This window comes from Stomoxys calcitrans, chromosome 1, assembly GCF_963082655.1.
Source record: "Stomoxys calcitrans chromosome 1, idStoCalc2.1, whole genome shotgun sequence".
Classification (NCBI taxonomy): domain Eukaryota; kingdom Metazoa; phylum Arthropoda; class Insecta; order Diptera; family Muscidae; genus Stomoxys; species Stomoxys calcitrans.
Genome location: NC_081552.1, coordinates 84,948,286 through 84,971,725, shown reverse-complemented (window position 1 = coordinate 84,971,725; position 23,440 = coordinate 84,948,286). Strand labels below are relative to the sequence as shown.

General features: G+C 36.3%; 1 protein-coding gene across 4 annotated transcripts in view; it reads left to right on the top strand.

Moving 5' to 3' along the window:
• Nucleotides 1–17,191: 17,191 nt before the first annotated feature.
• Nucleotides 17,192–23,440, top strand: part of LOC131998538 (uncharacterized) — a 229,932-nt gene continuing 223,683 nt past the window's right edge. For 3 of the 4 annotated variants that reach the window (XM_059370901.1, XM_059370902.1, XM_059370903.1), the window contains exon 1: nucleotides 17,192–19,480. In XM_059370901.1, coding sequence (XP_059226884.1) covers nucleotides 17,208–18,947 — 1,740 coding nt within the window. In that variant the 5' untranslated portion in view covers nucleotides 17,192–17,207 and the 3' untranslated portion in view covers nucleotides 18,948–19,480. Of the gene's footprint in view, nucleotides 19,481–19,675; nucleotides 20,572–23,440 lie in introns of those variants that run through there. The other variant, XM_059370900.1, reaches the window with a different exon arrangement.

Below are 23,440 nucleotides of genomic sequence, written 5' to 3'. Positions count from 1 at the left end.
GGTGTACGGCAACAAGATATTAGAATGTAGCGTCTATTCCAGTATCTACACATATTGCAGGTAAGTAAAAACTAAAAAATATTTTGCAAATGTGGATTTTTCTCACAAAATTAAAAAATTTAGAGGAATTTTTATTGAAATTTTGTTTTTAAGAAAATTTCATTGAAATTTTGTTTTTATATAAAATTTCATTGAAATTTTGTTTTGCAGTAAAGGTATTCCAAAGTTTGTTTGAAAATAAGATGGGTTTCTTTATATTTTTGTTGGCTTTTTATACCCTCCACCATAAGATGGGGGGTATACTAATTTCGTCATTCTGTTTGTAACTACTCGAAATATTCGTCTGAGACCCCATAAAGTATATATATTCTTGATCGTCGTGAAATTTTATGTCGATCTAGCCATGTCCGTCCGTCTGTCCGTCCGTCCGTCCGTCCGTCTGTCTGTCGAAAGCACGCTAACTTTCGAAGGAGTAAAGCTAGCCGCTTGAAATTTTGCACAAATACTTCTTATTATTGTAGGTCGGTTGGTATTGTAAATGGGCCATATCGGTCCATGTTTTGATATTGCTGCCATATAAACCGATCTTGGGTCTTGACTTCTTGAGCCTCTAGAGTGCGCAATTCTTATTCGATTGGAATGAAATTTTGCACGACGTGTTTTGCTATGATATCCAACAACTGTGCCAAGTATGGTTCAAATCGGTCTATAACCTGATATAGCTGCCATATAAACCGATCTTGGGTCTTGACTTCTTGAGCCTCTAGAGTGCACAATTCTTATTCGATTGGAATGAAATTTTGCACGACGTGTTTTGCTATGATATCCAACAACTGTGCCAAGTATGGTTCAAATCGGTCTATAACCTGATATAGCTGCCATATAAACCGATCATGGGCCTTGACTACTTGAACCTCTAGAGTGCGCAAATCTTTTCCGATTGGAATGAAATTTTGCACGACGTGTTTTGTTATTATATCCAACAACTGTGCCTAGTATGGTTCAAATCGGTCCATAATCTGATATAGCTGCCATATAAACCGATCTGGGGTCTTGACTTCTTGAGCCTCTAGAGTGCGCAATTCTTATCAGATTGAAATGAAATTTTGCACGACGTGTTTTGTTATTATATCCAACAACTGTGCCAGGTATGGTTCAAATCGGTCCATAACCTGATATAGCTGCCATATAAACCGATCTTGGACCTTGACTTCTTGAGCCTCTAGAGTACGCAATTCTTATCCGATTGGAATGGAATTTCGCACGACGTGTTTTGTTATTATACCCAACAACTGTGCCAAGTATGGTTTAAATCGGTTCATAACCCGATATAGCTGCCATATAAACCGATCTTGGGTCTTGACTTCTTGAGCCTCTAGAGGGCGCAATTCTTATCCGATTTGAATGAATTTTTGCACGAAGTATTTCGTTATGATATCCAACAACTGTGCCAAGTATGGTTGAAATCGGTTCATAACCTGATATAGCTGTCATATATACAGATCTGGGGATTTGACTTCTTGAGCTTCTAGCTTCAATTCCTATCCGATTTATCTGAAATTTTGCATGACGTATTTTATTTTTACTTTCAACAACTGTGTCAAATGAGGTTCAAATCGGTTCATAACCTGATATAGCTGCCATATAAACCGATCTGGGATCTTGACCCCTAGAGGTCGCAATTATTATCCGATATGCCTGAAATTTTGTACGATGGATCCTCTCATGACCATTAACAAACGTGTTTATTATGGTCTGAATCGTTCTATAGCCCGATACAGATCCCATATAAATCGTTCTCTCTATTTTACTCGTGAGCCCTAATGGGCGCAATTCTTATACGAATTGGCTGAAATTTTACACAGGTCTCCAACATAATATAATTTAATTGTGGTCCGAACCGGACCATATCTTGATATCGTTTTAATAGCAGAGCAACTCTTTTCTTATATCCTTTTTTGCCTAAGAAGAGATGCCGGGAAAAGAACTCGACAAATGCGATCCATGGTGGAGGGTATATAAGATTCGGCCCGGCCGAACTTAGCACGCTTTTACTTGTTATTGCTTTGTTAGCTATTTATTGCTTTATTGGCTATTGTTTGCTTTACTTTATTTCCTATTTTTTCATCTTGGTTTATTGGATATGTTTTGTTTTGGTCAATTGGGAATTTCTTGTTTATTTGCATTTTCTTTTTATTTTTTTACTGTTTTTTTTTATTATTTCTTACTGTTTTTTTAATTGTTTTTTCTTTTATTTTTTGTTTTTTTTTTTACTAAGTATTATAATAGTAGTCAGTAATAATATTTTGTATAACCAGATGGTATTTTTGGGTTCTTTGTGCACATACCATTGTCAGAGAACTTGTTATTTTTATTTTTAAGTTGTATAAATAAGTTTATTCTAAGTTTTTATAATACTAATTAAATATAATAATTTAAGTCAGATATTGTGTGTTCTAACATAATTTTATAATAAATGAATTATAAAAAAATTATCCCCACTAAAATAGATATTTTTCATTGAAACCTTGTTGAAGATTCATGATGGTGGGCACACAAAAGTTTTGCACGGCCAGAGTTAATGCCATGTCAAATTTTTTATACCCTCCACCATAAGATGGGGGGTATACTAATTTCGTCATTCTGTTTGTAACTACTCGAAATATTCGTCTGAGACCCCATAAAGTATATATATTCTTGATCGTCGCGACATTTTATGTCGATCTAGCCATGTCCGTCCGTCCGTCCGTCCGTCCGTCCGTCCGTCCGTCCGTCTGTCTGTCGAAAGCACGCTAACTTCCGAAGGAGTAAAGCTAGCCGCTTGAAATTTTGCACAAACACTTCTTATTAGTGTAGGTCGGTTGGTATTGTAAATGGACCATATCGGTCCATGTTTTGATATAGCTGCCATATAAACCGATCTTGTGTCTTGACTTCTTGAGCCTCTAGAGTGCGCAATTCTTATCCGATAGGGATGAAATTTTGCACGACGTGTTTTGCTATGATATCCAACAACTGTGCTAAGTATAGTTCAAATCGGTCCATAACCTGATATAGCTGCCATATAAACCGATCTTGGGTCTTGACTTCTTGAGCCTCTAGAGGGCACAATTCTTATCCGATTTGAATGAAATTTTGCATGACATATTTTATTTTTACTTTCAACAACTGTGTCAAATAAGGTTCAAATCGGTTAATAACCTGATATAGCTGCCATATAAACCGATCTGGGATCCTGACTTCTTGACCCCTAGAGGTCGCAATTATTATCCGATATGCCTGAAATTTTGTACGACGGATCCTCTCATGACCATCAACAAACGTGTTTATTATGGTCTGAATCGGTCTATAGCCCGATACAGCTCCCATATAAATCGTTCTCTCTATTTTACTTCGTGAGCCCCAATGGGCGCAATTCTTATACGAATTGGCTGAAATTTTACACAGGTCTCCAACATATAATTTAATTGTGGTCCGAACCGGACCATATCTTGATATCGTTTTAATAGCAGAGCAACTCTTTTCTTATATCCTTTTTTGCCTAAGAAGAGATGCCGGAAAAAGGACTCGACAAATGCGATCCATGGTGGAGGGTATATAAGATTCGGCCCGGCCGAACTTAGCACGCTTTTACTTGTTATTAGCTATAAGTGTTTGTTATACCTGAAATATTGTCAATCAAACCTAATAAATATATAAAAAAAATCATCCCCATGAAACTAGTTATACATATTTCATTGAATTCATGTGTTTTTACTTATCGTCCACCTTGCGGTACTGGATATTTAATATTTATATGGTGCTGCAGTATAGGGACAATTCAATTACGACGTTATATCTCGTTGGTCAATCGATTGCAAACACATTCAGCAGTTGCTTTGACCCTTGATATAATTCATACCCATTGTCACCATGCAGATTTGTTACAGATGTAGAGTCACCGCCAGAGGAACTGAAACATAAAAATCAAATAAAACAAAACACAGGTAATGTCAATATCCTTAACCGGCCCTTTGTTGTCATTTAAAAACATATTTTTATTTTTTATTTGGACATATATATGTATGTACTTATATATAGTTGATGCTGAAAAATTGAAAGGCTTAAAACTCATGTACACGTTAATTTCCATTTCGAATTTCAAATCGTTTCTAGTAACCTCTTCCATTTTCACTTCGATTTCCGATTGTAATTCCGAATTCCCAGTTTGCAAATGGGATTTCGGTTTTTAAAATTTTAACAGGAATTTATTTCTGTGTGGATGATGGTGAGACGTTGGAGCATTTCCTGTCATTGTACTTAGGTTAGGACACAATACTAGACATGAACCAACTTAAGGCGTGGCATGGAAAACAACTAAGGATTTTGTAAGTAGCACCGAATTTCTAACTTTGATTTTCTTTTTTCGAGGTTATTTTTTTAAGTATTTAGAGCGCACAACAAGCCGAATTACACACAATTATTATTTATTTCAAATTATTACATTCAAATCGTTTTTCGAAAACTTTTCCATTTTCACTTCGGTTTCGGAATGCATTTTCACAGTTGCAATTGGAACTTGAATTTCAATACCATTTTTCAAAATTTAAATTTTTTGTTAACATTTCATTGTCTTTTCACGATTTCAAATTGGATTTAAGTTTTAATTTTCAATTTCTACAGAAATTAAAAATTTTAAATTGATTTTTGAATTGTGGTCTTGGAAATTGAAAGGTCATGTCAACTTGACATTGAGAAAAGACAATGAAATGTCGAAACCTAACAAAAAAATTAAGAAAAATAGTATTAAAATCGAAAAATTCCAATTGAGACTATGAAAATGCAATCCGGAATCAAAGTGAAAATAGAAATGTTTTCTTGAAATTAGCAATTTGAAATCGAAAAGGACGTGTGCATGAGTTTCAATAAGCCTTTTAACATTCCAACATCAACATTTTAAAACCAAACAAAATGAAAATTACAAAAAACCGACTTTTTTGTTTGAGAAAGTTCAAAAATCAAAATTAAATCGAAGAGAAAAAATTCAAACACAAATGTTTAAAAGCAAGTTGATATGACCTTTCAATTTCCAGAAACAAAATTCAAAAATCAAATTAAAGTTTTTGATTCCTGTTGAAAATAAAAAGCTAAAACCAATTAAAATTTGAGAAAAGGGCAAAATCAGATTGAGAAAAAGCAATGAAATGTCAACAACAAAATAGAAGTTCTAATTGAAACTGAAAATTCAATCCAAAATCCAAATGAAAATGGAAATAGTTTCTAAAAACGACTTGAAATTGCATATTTCGCCCATGAATATTCCACTAAGAAACATTGGCAAACTTCGCACATATCAATGAATGCAGTCCGATTCAAGTTTAAGCTCAATGATAAGGGGCCTCCTTTTTATAGCCGAGTCCGAACGGCGTGCCACAGTGCGACAACTCTGTCGGAGGAATATTTATATGGCTTCTATGCATGACATAGTACCTCACAAATGTCATCAACATTCGGAGGAGAAAACCACTGCTGAAAATTTTTTCTTGAAAGCGTTTTTATACCCTCCACCATAGGATGGGGGGTATACATATTTTCGTCATTCTGTTTGTAACTACTCGAAATATTCATCTGAGACCCCATAAAGTATATATATTTTTGATCGTCGCAACATTTTATGTCGATCTAGCCATGTTCGCCCGTCTGTCTGTCGAAAGCACGCTAACTTCCGAAGGAGTAAATCTAGCCGCTTGAAATTTTGCACAAATACTTCTTATTAGTGTAGGTCGGTTGGTATTGTAAATGGGCCATATCGGTCCATGTTTTGATATAGCTGCCATATAAACCCATCTTGGGTCTTGATTTCTTGAGCCTCTAGAGCGCGCAATTCTTATCCAATTGGAATGAAATTTTGCACGACGAGTTTTGTTATGATATTCAGCAACTGTGCCAAGTATGGTTTAAATCGGTCCATAACCTGATATAGCTGTCATATAAACCGATCTCGGGTCTTGACTTCTTGAGCCTCTAGAGTGCGCAATTCTTATCCGATTAAAATGAAATTTTGCACGACGTGTTTTGTTATGATATCCAACAACTGTGCCAAGGATTTTTGAAGTCGGTCCATAACCTGATATAGCTGCCATATAAACCGATCTTGGGTCTTGACTTCTAGAGGGCGCAATTCCTATCCGATTTGAAAGAATTTTTGCACGAAGTATTTTGGTATGATATCCAACAACTGTGCCAACTATGGTTCAAATCGGTTCATAACCTGATATAGCTGCCATATAAACAGATCTGGAGACTTGATTTTTGAGCTTCTAGAGGGCGCAATTCCTCTCCGATTTGGCTGAAATTTTGAATGACTTATTTTATTCTTACTTTCAACAACTGTGTCAAATTAGGTTCAAATCGGTTAATAACCTGATACAGCTGCCATATAAACCGATCTGGGATCTTGACTTCTTGAGCCTCTAAAGGTCGCAATTATTTTCCGATTTGCATGACATTTTGTACGACGGATCCTCTCATGACCATCAATATACGTGTTTATTATGATCTGAATCGGTCCATAGCCCGATACAGGTCCACATATAAATCGATCTCTCTATTTTACTTCTTGAGCCCCCAAAGGGCGCAATTCTTATTCGAATTGGCTGACATTTTACACAGGCCTCCTTTATTTTCAATTTCAAAATGAATTGAATGAAATGGCGAAAGTTCCAATTGAAACTATGAAAACGCAATCCAAAACCGAAGTGAAAATGAAAAGGGTTTCTAAAAACGATTTGAAATTAATAATTCAAAATCGAACTGGGCGTGTACATAAGTTTCGCGAAACATTTTTACATTCGAGCATCAACATTTAAAAACCAAATAAAAAATCTTATGTATAAAATGTGTTTGTTTGTTTGTTTGTTCCGTATAGACTCAAAACCGGCTGAACCGATTACCTTGAAATTTTCACAGATTGTGTAGGTTGGTCTTGAAGGAAACACAGGCTATATAATTTTTAGATATCGGGTGGAGGCGGACGCTCTTCCTTACTTCAAAAACACCACCCATATCCGAAAGTGATCCGATGGGCACAATAAGGGTATCAAATGAAGGTATTCGAGACCAGAAAACGAATATGGTATTAAAATTGGGGTCCAAGAACCCAGCGCGCCCCCCAACCCCAAAATTTCAAATTAATATTTACCGGCCATGGCAATATGGGGCTCAAACTAAAGGGATTTGGAAGTGCAGCACGAATTTGATATTCATATTTGAGTCGAAATGTCTGAGGTGCCATACCTCCCTTAATGAGAACATTGCCCTAAGGAAGAACATTACCACCAAGAACCGAGAAGGAGCAAATTCTCACGCATCAATGAGTGCTATCCGATTCAAGTTAAAACCCAATTATGAGAGAATTTTTTAAAGCCGAGTCCGATCGGCGTCCCGCAAGGCAACACCTCTTTGTGGAAAAATTTTTAAATGACCATGCATGGCATTGTACCTCGCAAATATCGCCAACATTAAGGGGGATAAATACCGATTTGTCCGATGTTCTCGCCAGGATTCGAATGCGTTAAGAGTCATAGTAGTAGACGTATCCCCACCCTCAAAAGATATTAGAGAGTTAAAGAAGGCTTAGCGAAGCGGGCCGGGTTCATTTAAAATAAAAGCCGACTGTAGTTGGGAAAACCCAAAAATCAAAATTTAATCAAAGAGAAAAAAATCAATGTAACAAATTGAAAAACAAGTTGACATGACTTTTCAATTCCCAAAACCAAAAATCAAAATTAATTTTTTGAAATCCCTGTTAAAATTGAAAAAGAGCCGAAATCTTATTTGACATTGAGGAAAGACAATGAGATGTCGAAGTGAAAATGGAAAACGTTTCTAAAAGCGACTTAAAATTAATAATTCGATAACAAAATAGACGTGTACATGAGATTCAAAAAGCCTTTTTAATTTCCATCGTCAACATTTGAGATACAAATTGAAAAGTATAAAAAAATCTGACTGGATTTGACGAAACTTAAGAATCGAAGTAAAAACTGAATAGACCAAAAGAAAAACTTAAAAATCCAATATTGAAATAGAAACCAAAAATCGACATTAAAAAGAAAATTAAGGGAATTAGGAAACAAAAAAACAAACAACTCTTTCCAAATTTTTTCCGATTCAACTCCCTTTTTTCAATTTTTTTTTAAGCTTCGACATTTCGATGTCTTTTCCCAGTTTCTTTCTTTTTCAATTTGACAGAAAATTAAAAAGTTTAATTTGATTTTTGAATTTTGGTTATTGTAAATAGAAAGAATGTGTCAACTTGCTTTTCTAATTTTGAGTTTAGAATTTTTTATACCCACCACCGAAGGATGGGGGTATATTCATTTTGTCATTCCGTTTGCAACACATCGAAATATCCATTTCCGACCCTATAAAGTATATATATTCTTGATCAGCGTAAAAATCTAAGACGATCTAGCCATGTCCGTCCGTCTGTCCGTCTGTCTGTTGAAATCACGCTACAATCTTTAAAAATAGAGATATTGAGCTGAAATTTTGCACAGATTCTTTTTTTGTCCATAAGCAGGTTAAGTTCGAAGATGGGCTATATCGGACTATATCTTGATATAGCCCCCATATAGATCGATCCGCCGATTTAGGGTCTTAAGCCCATAAAAGCCGCATTTATTATCCGATTTTGTTGAAATTTGGGACAGTGAGTTGTGTTAGGCCCTTCGATATGCTTCGTCAATTTGGCTCAGATCGGGCCAGATTTGGATATAGCTGCCATATAGACCGATGCTTCGTTTTAGGGTCTAAGGCCCATAAAAGCCACATTTATGGTCCGATTTCGCTGAAATTTGGGACAGTGAGTTGTCTTAGGCCCTTTGACATGTTTCTTTAATTTGGTCCAGATCGGTTCAGATTTGGATATAGCTGCCATATAGACCGATTTCTTGATTTATGGTTTTGGGCCCATAAAATGCTCATTTATTGCCCGATGTCCCCGAAATTTGGAACAGTGAGTTAAGTTAAGCCCCTTGACATACTTCTGCAATATCGCATAGATCGGTCCAGATTTGGATATAACTGCCATATAGACCGATATCTAGGTTTTAGGTTTTGGGGCCATAAAAGACGCATTTATTGTCCGATGTCGCTGAAATTTGAGACAGTGAATTTGGTTAGGCTCTCCGACATCCTTCTTCAATTTTTGTTTATTTGTTTATGCAACTTGGCCCAAATCGGTCCAGATTTGGATATAGCTGCCATGTAGACCGATATCTCGATTTAAAGTCTTGGCCCCATAAAAGGCGCATTTATAATCCGATTTCACTGAAATTTGACACAGTGACTAATGTTCAGCTTTTCGACATCCGTGTCGTATATAGTTCAGATCGTTATGAGGTATATGAGTATAAGGTATGAAATTTTCACCGAATTTTGATGAAAGGTGGTTTACATATATAACCGAGGTGGTGGGTATCCAAAGTTCGGCCCGGCCGAACTTAACGCCTTTTTACTTGTTTTTTTTATACCCTCCACCATAAGATGGGGGGTATACTAATTTCGTCATTCTGTTTGTAACTACTCGAAATATTCGTCTGAGACCCCATAAAGTATATATATTCTTGATCGTCGTGAAATTTTATGTCGATCTAGCCATGTCCGTCCGTCTGTCCGTCTGTCCGTCCGTCCGTCCGTCCGTCCGTCCGTCCGTCCGTCCGTCCGTCCGTCCGTCCGTCCGTCTGTCTGTCGAAAGCACGCTAACTTCCGAAGGAGTAAAGCTAGCCGCTTGAAATTTTGCACAAATACTTCTTATTAGTGTAGGTCGGTTGGTATTGTAAATGGGCCATATCGGTCCATGTTTTGATATAGCTGCCATATAAACCGATCTTGGGTCTTGACTTCTTGAGCCTCTAGAGTGCGCAATTCTTATCCGATTGGAATGAATTTTTGCACGACGTGTTTTGTTATGATATCCAACAACTGCGCCAAGTATAGTTCAAATCGGTCTATAACCTGATATAGCTGCCATATAAACCGATCTTGGGTCTTGACTTCTTAAGCCTCTAGCGTGCGCAATTCTTACCCGATCAGAATGAAATTTTGCACGTTGTGTTTTGTTATTATATCCAACAACTGTGCCAAGTATGGTTCAAATCGGTCTATAACCTGATATAGCTGCCATATAAACCGATCTTGGGTCTTGACTTCTTGAGCCTCTAGAGTGCGCAATTCTTATCCGATAGGAATGAAATTTTGCACGACGTGTTTTGTTATGATATCCAACAACTGTGCCAAGTATGGTTCAAATCGGTCCATAACCTGATATAGCTGCCATATAAACCGATCTTGGGTCTTGACTTCTTGAGCCTCTAGCGTGCACAATTCTTATCCGATCAGAATGAAATTGTGCACGACGTGTTTTGTTATGATATCCAACAACTGTGCCAAGTATGGTTCAAATCGGCAGATAACCTGATATAGCTGACATATAAACCGATCTTGGGTCGTGACTTCTTGAGCCTCTAGAGGGCCCAATTCTTATCCGAATGGAATGGAATTTCGCACGACGTGTTTTGTTATGATACCCAACAACTGTGCCAAGTATGGTTTAAATCGGTCCATAACCTGATATAGCTGCCATATAAACCGATCTTGGGTCTTGACTTCTTGAGCCTCTAGAGGGCACAATTCTTATCCGATTTGAATGAATTTTTGCACGAAGTATTATATATCCAACGTTATAATATCCAACAACTGTGCCGAGTATGGTTGAAATCGGTCCATAACCTGATATAGCTGTCATATAAACTGATCTGGGGATTTGCCTTCTTGAGCTTTTAGATGGCGCAATTCCTATCCGATTTGGCTGAAATTTTGCATGGCGTATTTTATTTTTACTTTCAACAACTGTGTCAAATAAGGTTCAAATCGGTTCATAACCTGATATAGCTGCCATATAAACCGATCTGGGATCTTGACTTCTTGACCCCTAGAGGTCGCAATTATTATCCGATATGCCAGAAATTTTGTACGACGGATCCTCTCATGACCATCAACAAACGTGTTTATAATGGTCTGAATCGTTCTATAGCCCGATACAGATCCCATATAAATCGTTCTCTCTATTTTACTTCGTGAGCCCCAATGGACGCAATTCTTATACGAATTGGCTGAAATTTTACACAGGTCTCCAACATATAATTTAATTGTGGTCCGAACCGGACCATATCTTGATATCGTTTTAATAGCAGAACAACTCTTTTCTTATATCCTTTTTTGCCTAAGAAGAGATGCCAGGAAAGAACTCGACAAATGCGATCCATGGTGGAGGGTATATAAGATTCGGCCCGGCCGAACTTAGCACGTTTTTACTTGTTTAATTTTAACAGCAACTTAAAAAATCTAGTTTGAATTTTGGATTTTGGTTTTGGAAATTGTAAGGTCATGTCAACTTTTTTCTTTCAATTTGTTTATTTGATTTTTTTATACCCACCACCGAAGGATGGGGGTATATTCATTTTGTCATTCCGTTTGCAACGCATCGAAATATCCATTTCCGACCCTATAAAGTATATATATTCTTGATCAGCGTAAAAATCTAAGACGATCTAGACATGACCGTCCGTCTGTCTGTTGAAATCACGCTACAGTCTTTAAAAATAGAGATATTGAGCTGAAATTTGTCACAGATTCTTTTTTTGTCCATAAGCAGGTTAAGTTCGAAGATGGACTATATCGGACTATATCTTGATATAGCCCCCATATAGACCGATCGGCCGATTTAGGGTCTTAGGCCCATAAAAGCCACATTTATTATCCGATTTTGCTGAAATTTGGGACAGTGAGTTATGTTAGGGCCTTCGACATTCTTCGTCAATTTGGCTCAAATCGGTCCAGATTTGGATGTAGCAGCCATATAGACCGATCCTCCGATTTAGGGTCTAAGGCCCATAAAAGCCACATTTATTATCCGATTTCGCTGAAATTTGGGACAGAGATTTCCGTTAGGCCCTTCGGCATTCTTCGTCAATTTGGCTCAGATTGGTCTAGATTCGGATATAGCTGCCATATAGACCGATCCTCCGATTTAGGGTTTTAAGCCCATAAAAGCCACATATATTATCCGATTTTGCTGAAATTTGGGACAGGGAGTTATGTTAGGCCCTTCGACTTCCTTCGTTAATTTTGCCTAGATCGGTCCAGATTTGGATATAGCTGCCATATAGACCGATCCTCTGATTTCGGGTCTGAGGCCCACAAAAGCCATATTTATTATCCGATTTTGATGAAATTCGAGACAGTGAATTGTGTTGGGCCTATCAACATCCTTCGTCAATTTGGCTTTGATCGGTCCAGATTTGGATATAGCTGCCATATAGACCGATCCTCCGATTTAGGGTCTTAAGCCCATAAAAGCCACATTTATTATCCGATTTTGCTGAAGTTTGGGACCGTGAGTTGTCTTAGGCCCTTCGACATCTGTCTTCAATATGGCCCAGATCGGTTCAGATTTGGATATAGCTGCCATATAGACCGATTTCCTGATTTAAGGTTTTGGGCCCATAAAATGCTCATTTATTTTCCGATGTCGCTGAAATTCGGGACAGTGAGTTAAATTAAGCCTCTAGACATACCTTTGCAATATCGCACAGATCGGTCCAGATTTGGATATAGCTGGCATATAGACCGATGTCTAGGTTTTAGGTTTTGGGGCCATAAAAGACGCATTTATTGTCTGATGTCGCTGAAATTTGAGACAGTGAGTTTAGTTAGGCTCTTCGACGTCCTTCTTCAATTTTGCTCAGATCGGTCTAGATTTGAATATAGCTGCCATATAGACCGATCTCTCGATTTAAGGTTTTGGGCCCATAAAAGAGGCATTTATTGTCCGATTTCGCTTAAATTTGGGACAGTGCTTTAAGTTAGGCTCTTCGACATTTTTATGCAACTTGGCCCAAATCGGTCCAGATTTGGATATAGCTGCCATGTAAACCGATATCTCGATTTAAAGTCTTGGCCCCATAAAGGGCGCATTTATAATCCGATATCACTGAAATTTGACAAAGTCTTATGTTAGGCTTTTCGACATCCGTGTCGTACATGGTTCAGATCGGTTTATTTTTAGATATATCTACTGTACTTATTAGTATTTCGTCCAAATCGGAACATATTTTAATATAACTGATATGGGACATAAGTTAAGAATTTTTCCCCGAATTTTGATGAAAGGCGGTTTACATATACCCGAGGTGGTGGGTATCCAAAGTTCGGCCCGGCCGAACTTAATGCCTTTTTACTTGTTCTCTTCAATTTAGTTTTGATTTTTGGGTTTAATATTAAAATTATAAAAAAATTTCTCTAATTTACGAACTGCAAACATATTCAAATCATATGTTTTTTGCCCTGAAACGCGTTCAAAGAGTTGGTTAGCTTATTCCGACAGATGCGTGCGTGTATTTTTTGTGTAACTCACACAATACAAACCAACCTATTTCTATTTGAAAAAAAAAAAATCAAAGCTCCGAAAACAACTAGTTTTTCTTTTGCAATTTATAAAGGTAAAACGACTCGTTTGCCACAAAAAACGAGTCACTCAAAGTATGTGAGCCGAAATAAGTGCCTAAATTGTGCTAAATAAACACAGCTAGTCATTCCGTTTGTAACACCTCGAAATATTCGTCTAAAACCCGATAAACTATATATATTGATCGTCTCGACGTCCTGAGTCGATCTAGCCATGTCCGTCCGTCTGTGCAAATCACGAAAGCGGTCGAACGCGTAAAGTTAGCCGTAGGTGGTTGGGGAATGCAAATGGGCCATATGGGTTCAGATTTAGATATAGCTCCCACATAAACCCATCTCCCGATTCGACTTCTTGAGCCCTTACAAGCTTTAATTTTTGTTCGATTTGGGTCAAATTTTGCACGTATTGTTCTGTTATGACTTCCAATAGCTGTGCTTAGCACGGTCAATATCGGTTTATAACCTGATATAACTCGCATATAAACCGATTTGACTTCTTGAGCCATTACAAGCCGCAATTTTTGGCCGATTAGGCTTAAACTGAGCATAAAGTGGTTTATTATGACTTCCAACAAGTATGCCAAGTACGGTTTTAATCTGTGTATAACCTGATATAACTCCCATATAAACCGATCTTCCGATTTGACTTCTTGAGCCCTTACAAGCCGCAATTTTTGTCCGATTTAGCAGAAGTATTGCAGATATTATTCTGTCATGACTTCCAACAACTATACCAAGTTCGGTCCAAATCCGTGTATAAATTTATATAGCTCCTATATAAACCGATTTCCCGATTTGACATCTTTAGCCCCTGTGAGCCGCAATTTTTGTCCTATTTAGGTAAAATTTTGCACAGTCAAGTACAGTCCATATCGTATTGCTCCCATGTAAACCGGTCTCTTGATTGTTCTTGTTCGGACAGCGTGCTAAGTTTCGGGCCCGGCCGAACTTTGCATGCTTATTATTCTTTTACATTATTCAGGAATGTGTTTATTTAGTACAATTTTGGCCTTAATTTGGGCTAACATGCCTTGAATGACTCGTTTTTGTGGCATAGAGTCGTTTTGCCCTCATAAATTGCAAAAGAAACACTAGTCGTTTTCGGAGCATTATAAAGGGAAAACGCATCGTTTGCTCAAAACAGTTTGGTTTGAACATAGTCTAACACATCTACCGCTCATTTACAAACATACGTTTTTTGTTTTGATAGATAGACACAATGTATGTTTTCGTAATCTTGATTTTTATTAGAAATTGGTTGGTTTGTATTGTGTGAGTTAACCAAATCCTTGAACGCGTTTCAGGGCGAAAAACATATGATTTGAATATGTTAACTGCTCAAAATTGTTTTTGTAGTTCGTAAAATAGAGACATTTTTTATGATTTTAATATTAAACCACATTATTGACAATTTCCATTGAAATTAACTTTGGGAATGACTAAAACAAGTTTATTTTAAAAAAATCATGTAAAGCAAATTGGATATGGTTTGTAACTTTACCCAAAGAACGCGTGTGGGTGCTTTTGATTGCTTAAGCACGCTTAAATGCTGTGCGTGGTATGTAAATCCAACTAAAAGGCTGTTCTTACTCTACATATATTATAATATGGGTTTACTATCACGATATATGAAATTCGTCTTTGGCAACCAGAAATAGGTTAAAAGCTTACATAATAATAGATCTGACCAAATTTCGATAAGTGTGTTTGGTATTAGCTATTCTTTATTTTAAATCTTGTATCAAACTTTTCGTTCTAGTTTTCAAAGTATTTCGGCTGTTATTAAATGCTTGATATTTCATTAAATAATATGTTGTCAAAATCGCATATATTGGGTTGCCCAAAAAGTAATTTGCGGATTTTTCATATAGTCGGCGTTGATAAATTTTTTCATAGCTTGTGACTCTGTAATTGCATTCTTTCCTCTGTCGGTTATCAGCTGCTACTTTTAGCTTGCTTTAGAAAAAAAGTGTAAAAAAGTATATTTGATTAAAGTTCATTCTAAGTTTTATTTAAAATGCATTTACTTTCTTTTAAAAAATCCGCAATTACTTTTTGGGCAACCCAATAGTATGCAAAATCAGTTACAGAGATATAAAATAGAGGTACAACTATAAGTTGCAACCCTAACCGTCTTCTCCGGCGTCAAGCTTTTTTTATTTGTGTTAAATGTAGTATTTTTCACATTCAGAAACAACAATGTTTTCGCTAATTAAATTTGAGGAAGACGACTACTATATAGTTTTTACAAAATGTATTAATTTTATCAACAATAAGAGTTGCATTGCAAAATATAGGGGATGCAAATACTCCGCAACATTTATTGAAAAAACGGTTCGAGAATGACAACTATTTAGAAATTAATTACTTAGAACTATATTTGGACATCCCTCATAGATGATAGATTATACCTTGAAAATATAAAATCAAAAACGACAGCAACAGTTAAACATGACATACAATCAAGAAACCTAGAATCAAATAAAGTTTGTTCCACCGAAACCAAGGAAACCTTTATAAAAAAAAATAAATGACAAAAATTTTCTCTCATTCAATTTGAAAACGACGATTTGTTTATACTTGATTCTAAAAAGGTCAAAATAACTGTAGGAAATAAATGCATTGCAAAGTATAATGGATGTAATTACTCTGCCACATTTATCACAGAAAGTGGTGAGTAATGAAATCCTCATATATTTTAACGAAATCGAATTTTAAACCGTATTTTTGATTAACTTACGTTACACCTTTTAGGCGATAAATTACTTCTCCCAAATACAATTATACAAAAACAACATCTAAAAAGCTCTTACGCCGAAAATAACAATGACCGTACACATTCTTCTATTTCGAATTTTTCATTTACGACTACGAATCCTCGAAATTATTCATCAACCATTTCCCTTAAACAAGAATCAAATCTACACAATGATTTTGTATCTACTTCCAAAAACTGTCAGATTGATTCAGTCGCTCCAACATCTAGTACCACTCCATTTTTATGCACAACTTCTGACAAAATTGAATTTGACGATTTTAAGTCTCCTATCAACTGCCAAATTGATTTGCCTTTTTCTGATCCAAAATCTGGCATTTCTACTACAACAGTCGGCACCTTTACCAACAACTATCCATATTCGTCTACCATTGCCGACAAATTTGAACAAAATATGAAGGATAATCTTGGGTCTCCTAACAAAAACCGCCAAGCCAGTAATTATCAACTTTCATCCATTGTACATGATACTTTCATTATACAAGAAGATTGTATATCTTCCAATAAACTCGCCCAAATTGATTTAGTCTCCGTGCTTTCAAAACCTGTATCCAATACATTCTCCAACATGTCCAAAAATGATCAGACTTCATTAAATCTTTCTGATGTATCTAAGTCTCCAAACTACAATCAAATTCCAAAAAAATGTTTAATCAACGATCATCAAAAGCGGAATATTTCTATTCCCCACATAACTGAGTTTCATAAAAAAATCTCTAGTACTCCACTTGCTCTAAATGCCCGTAAGTTTTTTAAACGTCGTATTCCAGACCCTCGTATCTGCCAGAACCAGGTTGACGATACCAAAAACCTGGATTCTAAGATTCTTAACACTGTAGATGACTTGCCACAAATATTGCAAATTGATATCATTAACCCTCCATACGAAAGCGACACAACCCCAATTCAACAGAGCTCTAACATGGATGGAAGCTTAGATGCTACATTCTCTGTTGTAGAAATCGAAAACATTTCCAGCATCGAAGGAAGTAAATCGGCAAAATTGGCACACAAGTGTATGGAGGTCTATAATAAGTTAGAACCAGGAATGAATTTTAGCAATCCAGATATGACTATGGGCAATAGTTCAATCAATCCAATAAATACTACTTACACCATCAACGGAGCAGTAGCAGAACCATTAGATTTTGTAAATAAAAATCTTACGAAAATCGGTAACGACTCAACGGCTAAAACAACAAGCTCTGGTGGAGAAACCTTAGTATCGGAATATCAACCTGGTTCGCTGCTTCTTGATTCAAAATCTTTGGATATTTCAACCGAACCAATAAAACCAATAAAAGATACCATAAACATAAACAATTTATTGTTGAAAAATCCCAATCTGAAGTCAAAACAACATTTTTGCATTTTTTGTAGTAAGTTGCAATGTAAACTCGCAAGACATTTTTTCTTGAAACATAAATCGGAAAAACAAATAAAACGAGCAATGACAATGCCAAAGAAGAGTTTCGAACGTTTGCAGATATTAGAGGAACTTCGCAAAGAGGGAGACTTTGTCCACAACACAATGAGCAGAAAAAACTCTGGAATTTTAATAACTACGCGACAAAAACTTAAATCTGGTGAAACTGCGGAGGAATACACTTGTTGCAAGAAATGTAAAGGCTTTTACAAAATAGTAAATATTCGTAAGCATCTGAAAAAATGTTGTGGTCCAGAAAATAAAGGGAATAGAAAGAATCTAATTGAGGGACGTCAACTTACACAATATATTCACCCAGCTGCAAGCGATTTATTAAAATTAGAAATTTTTCCGGTTCTTAACAACGACAATCTGGTAAAGGAGATTCGGTATGATGAATTTATAATTAAGTTCGGAAATAAATTAGCGGAAAAACTTGTACCACATCATCAACATGACCAAGTAAGGGCCAACATGAGACTTTTGGGGCGATTTGTAATTGAAATGAAAAAAATATCACCGGACGTTAAAGAACTTAAAGACATATATAAACCATATCTCTACGACAATGTTGTTTTAGCTTTGAGAAATACAGCAAAATGGAATATGCACACCGGTTTTGTTACCCCTTCGGTAGCATCAAGTCTTTCAACCCTAATAAAAAAGTGTGGACATACACAGAAATCCGAATTTGTAAAATCTCAGAACTTTGATTTAAAAGAGCAGCTCAAGGACTTTATGATTCTTTGGGAGGAGGACACTCCAATACAGATCAATCGTAGAGCAATATTGGATCAACAAAAATTGAAAAGATTGAAACATGTAACCCTACCCAGGAAAAACGACATAACAAAGATGACCTCTTATTTAAGAACAAAAATGAGAAATGCGTTGAGAGTCTTATCAACAAAGTATAGCTATTATGAATGGAGAACATTAGTTCAGACCTCTTTGGTATATATACAAATGTTTAATCGAAGAAGAGCTGGAGAGACCGAAAGATTGTTGATAGAAAATTATAAATTGAAAAACAGTATCTGTGATTCTGACATGACGGAAGATTTAGCTAAAACTATGTCAAAAGAATCAATGGATTATGCTAAAAGATTCCTAAGAGTAAGTTTAACTGGCAAACTGGATAGAGGGGTAAGCGTTTTGCTTGACGAATTATGTCAAAGGGCCATTGAGACCATATTGAAATATCGCAAAAAAGCTGGAATCAAGAAAAATCCATAAATTTTTTCCCAAAAAGTTAAATCCAATTTGGAAAAAAAATATTATAGGGCTTGTCCGTTGATGAGAAAATTCGCAACAGAATGTGGTGCAGATATGCCAAATACATTGAGAGGAACCATACTGCGAAAGCATATATGTAGCTACACACACCTCACTTTTAAATATTGGGGAAGCTTCAGTCGACACCCTAGCAAACTTCCTTGGCCATCACAAAGACATACATAAGAGCCATTATCGACTTCCAGTGCCAGTGGCGGAAATCACAACAGTTTCTAAACTTCTGGAATCAGCAGCAGGATATGACCAAGATGATGAGGATGACGACGAAGTTGAGGAGAACCATATAGATAACCAGGACGGTGAGAACGATAATGAAAGCATCGAAAATGGGGTCAATGTTGATAGCAGTGACGGAGACAGTGATGGAGAAACGAAAGACGAGACCATGGACAATGCAATAAATATAACTGATCTGGAATCAGAATATGATTTTGAGGAAGAAAGAAGACAAAAATCAGATCGAAAAAGAAATAGTAAGTAGTTGGGAGTTGGGAGTTCCCACAAAAAAGTGTTTTCTTTATCTTTTTCATGTTACCATAAAGTAATGTATACTCACACATTTGCAAATAAAATTTCTGCAATACGCTTTGGCAATCCAAGACTAAATTTCCATTTCATCCATTATTTATTTTCGTACTTAAAATTTTTTGTTTTTTTATTTTATTTAGCATCACCTTACGGAAAGACGACACGGACTCTATGGAGTATTAACGAAATTAAATGAAATTGAACAAGAATTTGGGGAAATCGACCGTTTGGAAAAACTACCTTCATTGCAAGCATGCCAGTCGGCTATAACAAAATATAGTTCTCTCCGCCATCGTGCTCCTGCACAATTAAAATCATGGATCCACAACAAATTAAAAAAAAATCGACGGAATTAGTTTGTCACCGTGTTGGAGTACTTTTTCCTTATCTTAATACACATTCATTTAGTGAGACCAAAGCATATGTTATATATAAAGCTTTTCGTCTCCGGAAGAGCTGGACTCTTAGCTTTTAAGTTTAAGTGATCTGTTTCTTGTTTTAAACTTCCAAGAAATTATTTTCGGTCAAATTTGACAAATGCTAGGGCTTAGCATTCATGCTAAAAGTCTTATGGCTCGGATTGCAACACAATATCAGTTGTAATTTACTTTATGTATTGAATATCATAATTTTTAACAATTTTATTAGTAACTGAACGTGCAAAACACTAATTTAATGAAACAAAACAAAATTAAAACTTTATAGCTTTTTTTAACATTAAAAGAGGATTTTATATGTCATTACCACAAAAACAAAAAATTTACATCAAACAAGCTATAACTTGATTATATTTTTCTTTGTATCAGTCTCATAGGGTAGGGTAGGTAAGGTTGATATAAAAAAGATCCAAACTAAATTTTTTTGATAAAACTAAGAAAAAAAATTTAATTGAATTGCAAAAAGAGAATTTATTTATCAAACATTAATTTCAGTAATATTTCTTCAATAAATATATTTTATGTTGACTTCATTAAAACACTTCAATAAAACAGAAAACGGTTTTGCTTTTTTTTTATCAAAATCTAGAATACTCTTGTACTAAATATAGATATAAACTTTCCAAATTATACAAATTTTCCTTAAATAATTTCTTCTTAAAGTTTATGCAAATAGCCTAAGATTCACTCATATATATAATAAAATAAGGAAACTATACATATTTTTTTTCAAATAAAAGAGGCTTTGCGTGTTATAAACACAAAAATTATTTAGATATTACGTAAATAGTTCTAAGTTCATTAATATGTTAATAAAAACGAACCTTTTCTACATTGTTGAAGCAAAAGAAACAATATCTGTATTGAAACACATACTTTAAATATAGCAAACATTTATTATCAAATTAACAATCCCGTGGCAGCCGGTTGCACGTACCGGATTGACCCGATGGAGTCCTCCATCGGCAAGGGCTCCCGCCTCAGTCTACAACACACTGGTAACACAACAACAACATCAAATAAATGTTCAAACAATTTTAATTCAATTCCTACATTGACTCGTTTAGTTCATTTGATTTCAGAAAACATCTGAATCGTTCCATTTTCTGATCTCTAGTTCCTTAACGGAATGTTCATGGGAAATTTATAAGTAGTATTTAGTGATCCTTACAGGAGGAACATTTTGGTTTTTATTTTCTCGGCCGGGCCGAACTTTGGATACCCACCACCTCGGGAATATATGTAAACCACCTTTCATCAAAATTCGGTGGAAATTTCATACCTTATGTCCCATATCAGTTATATCAAAATATGTTCCGATTTGGACCAAATACTAAAAGTACACTAGCTATATCTAAAAAGTAAAAGCGTGCTCCACCATGGATCGCATTTGTCGAGTTCTTTTCCCGGCATCTCTTCTTAGGCAAAAAAAAGGATATAAGAAAAGATTTGCTCTGCTATTAGAGCGATATTAAGATATGGTCCGGTTTGGACCACAATTAAATTATATTTATGTTGGAGACCTGTGTAAAATGTCAGCCAATTCGAATAAGAATTGCACTCTTTGTGGGCTCAAGAAGTAAAATAGAGAGATCGATTTATATGGGAGCTGTATTGGGCTATAGACCGATTCAGACAATAGTAAACACGTATGTTAATGGCCATGAGAGAATCCGTCGTACACAATTTCAGGCGAATCGGATAAGAATTGCGCACTCTAGAGGCTCAAGAAGTCAAGACCCAAGATCGGTTTATATGACAGCTATATCAAAACATGGACCGATATGGCCCATTTACAATACCAACCGACCTACACTAATAAGAAGTATTTGTGCAAAATTTCAAGCGGCTAGCTTTACTCCTTCGGAAGTTAGCGTGCTTTCGACAGACAGACGGACGGACGGACGGACGGACAGACGGACGGACATGGCTAGATCGACATAAAATTTCACGACGATCAAGAATATATATACTTTATGGGGTCTCAGACCAATATTTCGAGTAGTTACAATCAGAATGACGAAATTAGTATACCCCCCATCTTATGGTGGAGGGTATAAAAATAAACCGATCTGAACCATATACGACACGGATGTCGAAAAGCCTAACATAAGTCACTGTGTCAAATTTCAGTGAAATCGGATTATAAATGCGCCTTTTATGGGGCCAAGACCTTAAATCGCGATATCGGTCTATATGGCAGCTATATTCAAATCTCGACCGATCTGGGCAAAATTGAAGAAGGACTTCGAAGAGCCTAACCAAATTCACTGTCTCAAATTTCAGCGACATCGGACAATAAATGCGTCTTTTATGGCCCCAAAACCTAAAACGTAGATATCGGTCAATATGGCAGCTATATCCAAATCAGAACCGATCTGTGCGATATTGCAGAAGTATGTCAAGGGGTTTAACTTAACTCACTGTCCCAAATTTTTGGCGACATCGGATAATATATAAGCATTTTATGGGCCCAAAACCATAAATCAAGAAATCGGTCGATATGGCAGCTATATCCAAATCTGAACCGATCTGGGCCAAATTGAAGAAAGATGTCGAAAGGCATAACACAACTCACTGTCCCAAATTTCAGCAAACTCGGATAATAAATGTGGCTTTTATGGGCCTAAGACCCTAAATTGGTATATCGGTCTATATGGCAGCTATATCCAAATCTAGACCGATTTGAGCCAAATTGACGGAGGATGTTGAAGGGCCTAACGCAACTCACTGTCCCAAATTTCAGCGAAAACGGATAATAAATGTGGCTTTTATGGGACTTAGACCCTAAATCGGATGATCGGTCTATATGGCAGCTATATCCAAATCTGGACCGATCTGAGCCAAATTCACAGAGGATGTCGAAGGGCCTAACACAACTCACTGTCCAAAATTTCAGCGAAATCGAATAATAAATGTGACTTTTATGGGACTTAGACCCTAAATCGGATGATCGGTCTATATGGCAGCTATATCCAAATCTGGACCGATCTGAGCCAAATTCACGGAGGATGTCGAAGGGCCTAACGCAACTCACTGTCCCAAATTTCAGCAAAATCGGATAATAAATGTGGCTTTTATGGGCCTAAGACCCTAAATCGGCCGATCGGTCTATATGGTGGCTATATCAAGATATAGTCCGATATAGCCCATCTTCGAACTTAACCTGCTTGTGGACAAAAAAGGAATCTGTGCAAAGTTTCAGCTCAATATCTCTATTTTTAAAGGCTGTAGCGTGATTTCAACAGACAGACGGACGGACATGTCTAGATCGTCTTAGATTTTTACGCTGATCAAGAATATATATACTTTATAGGGTCGGAAATGGATATTTCGATGTGTTGCAAACGGAATGACAAAATGAATATACCCCCATCCTTCGGTGGTGGGTATAAAAAGAAATACTTTGTAGTGTCGAAAATTAATATTTCGATGTGTTGCAGAGGCAATGACATAATGGATACACTC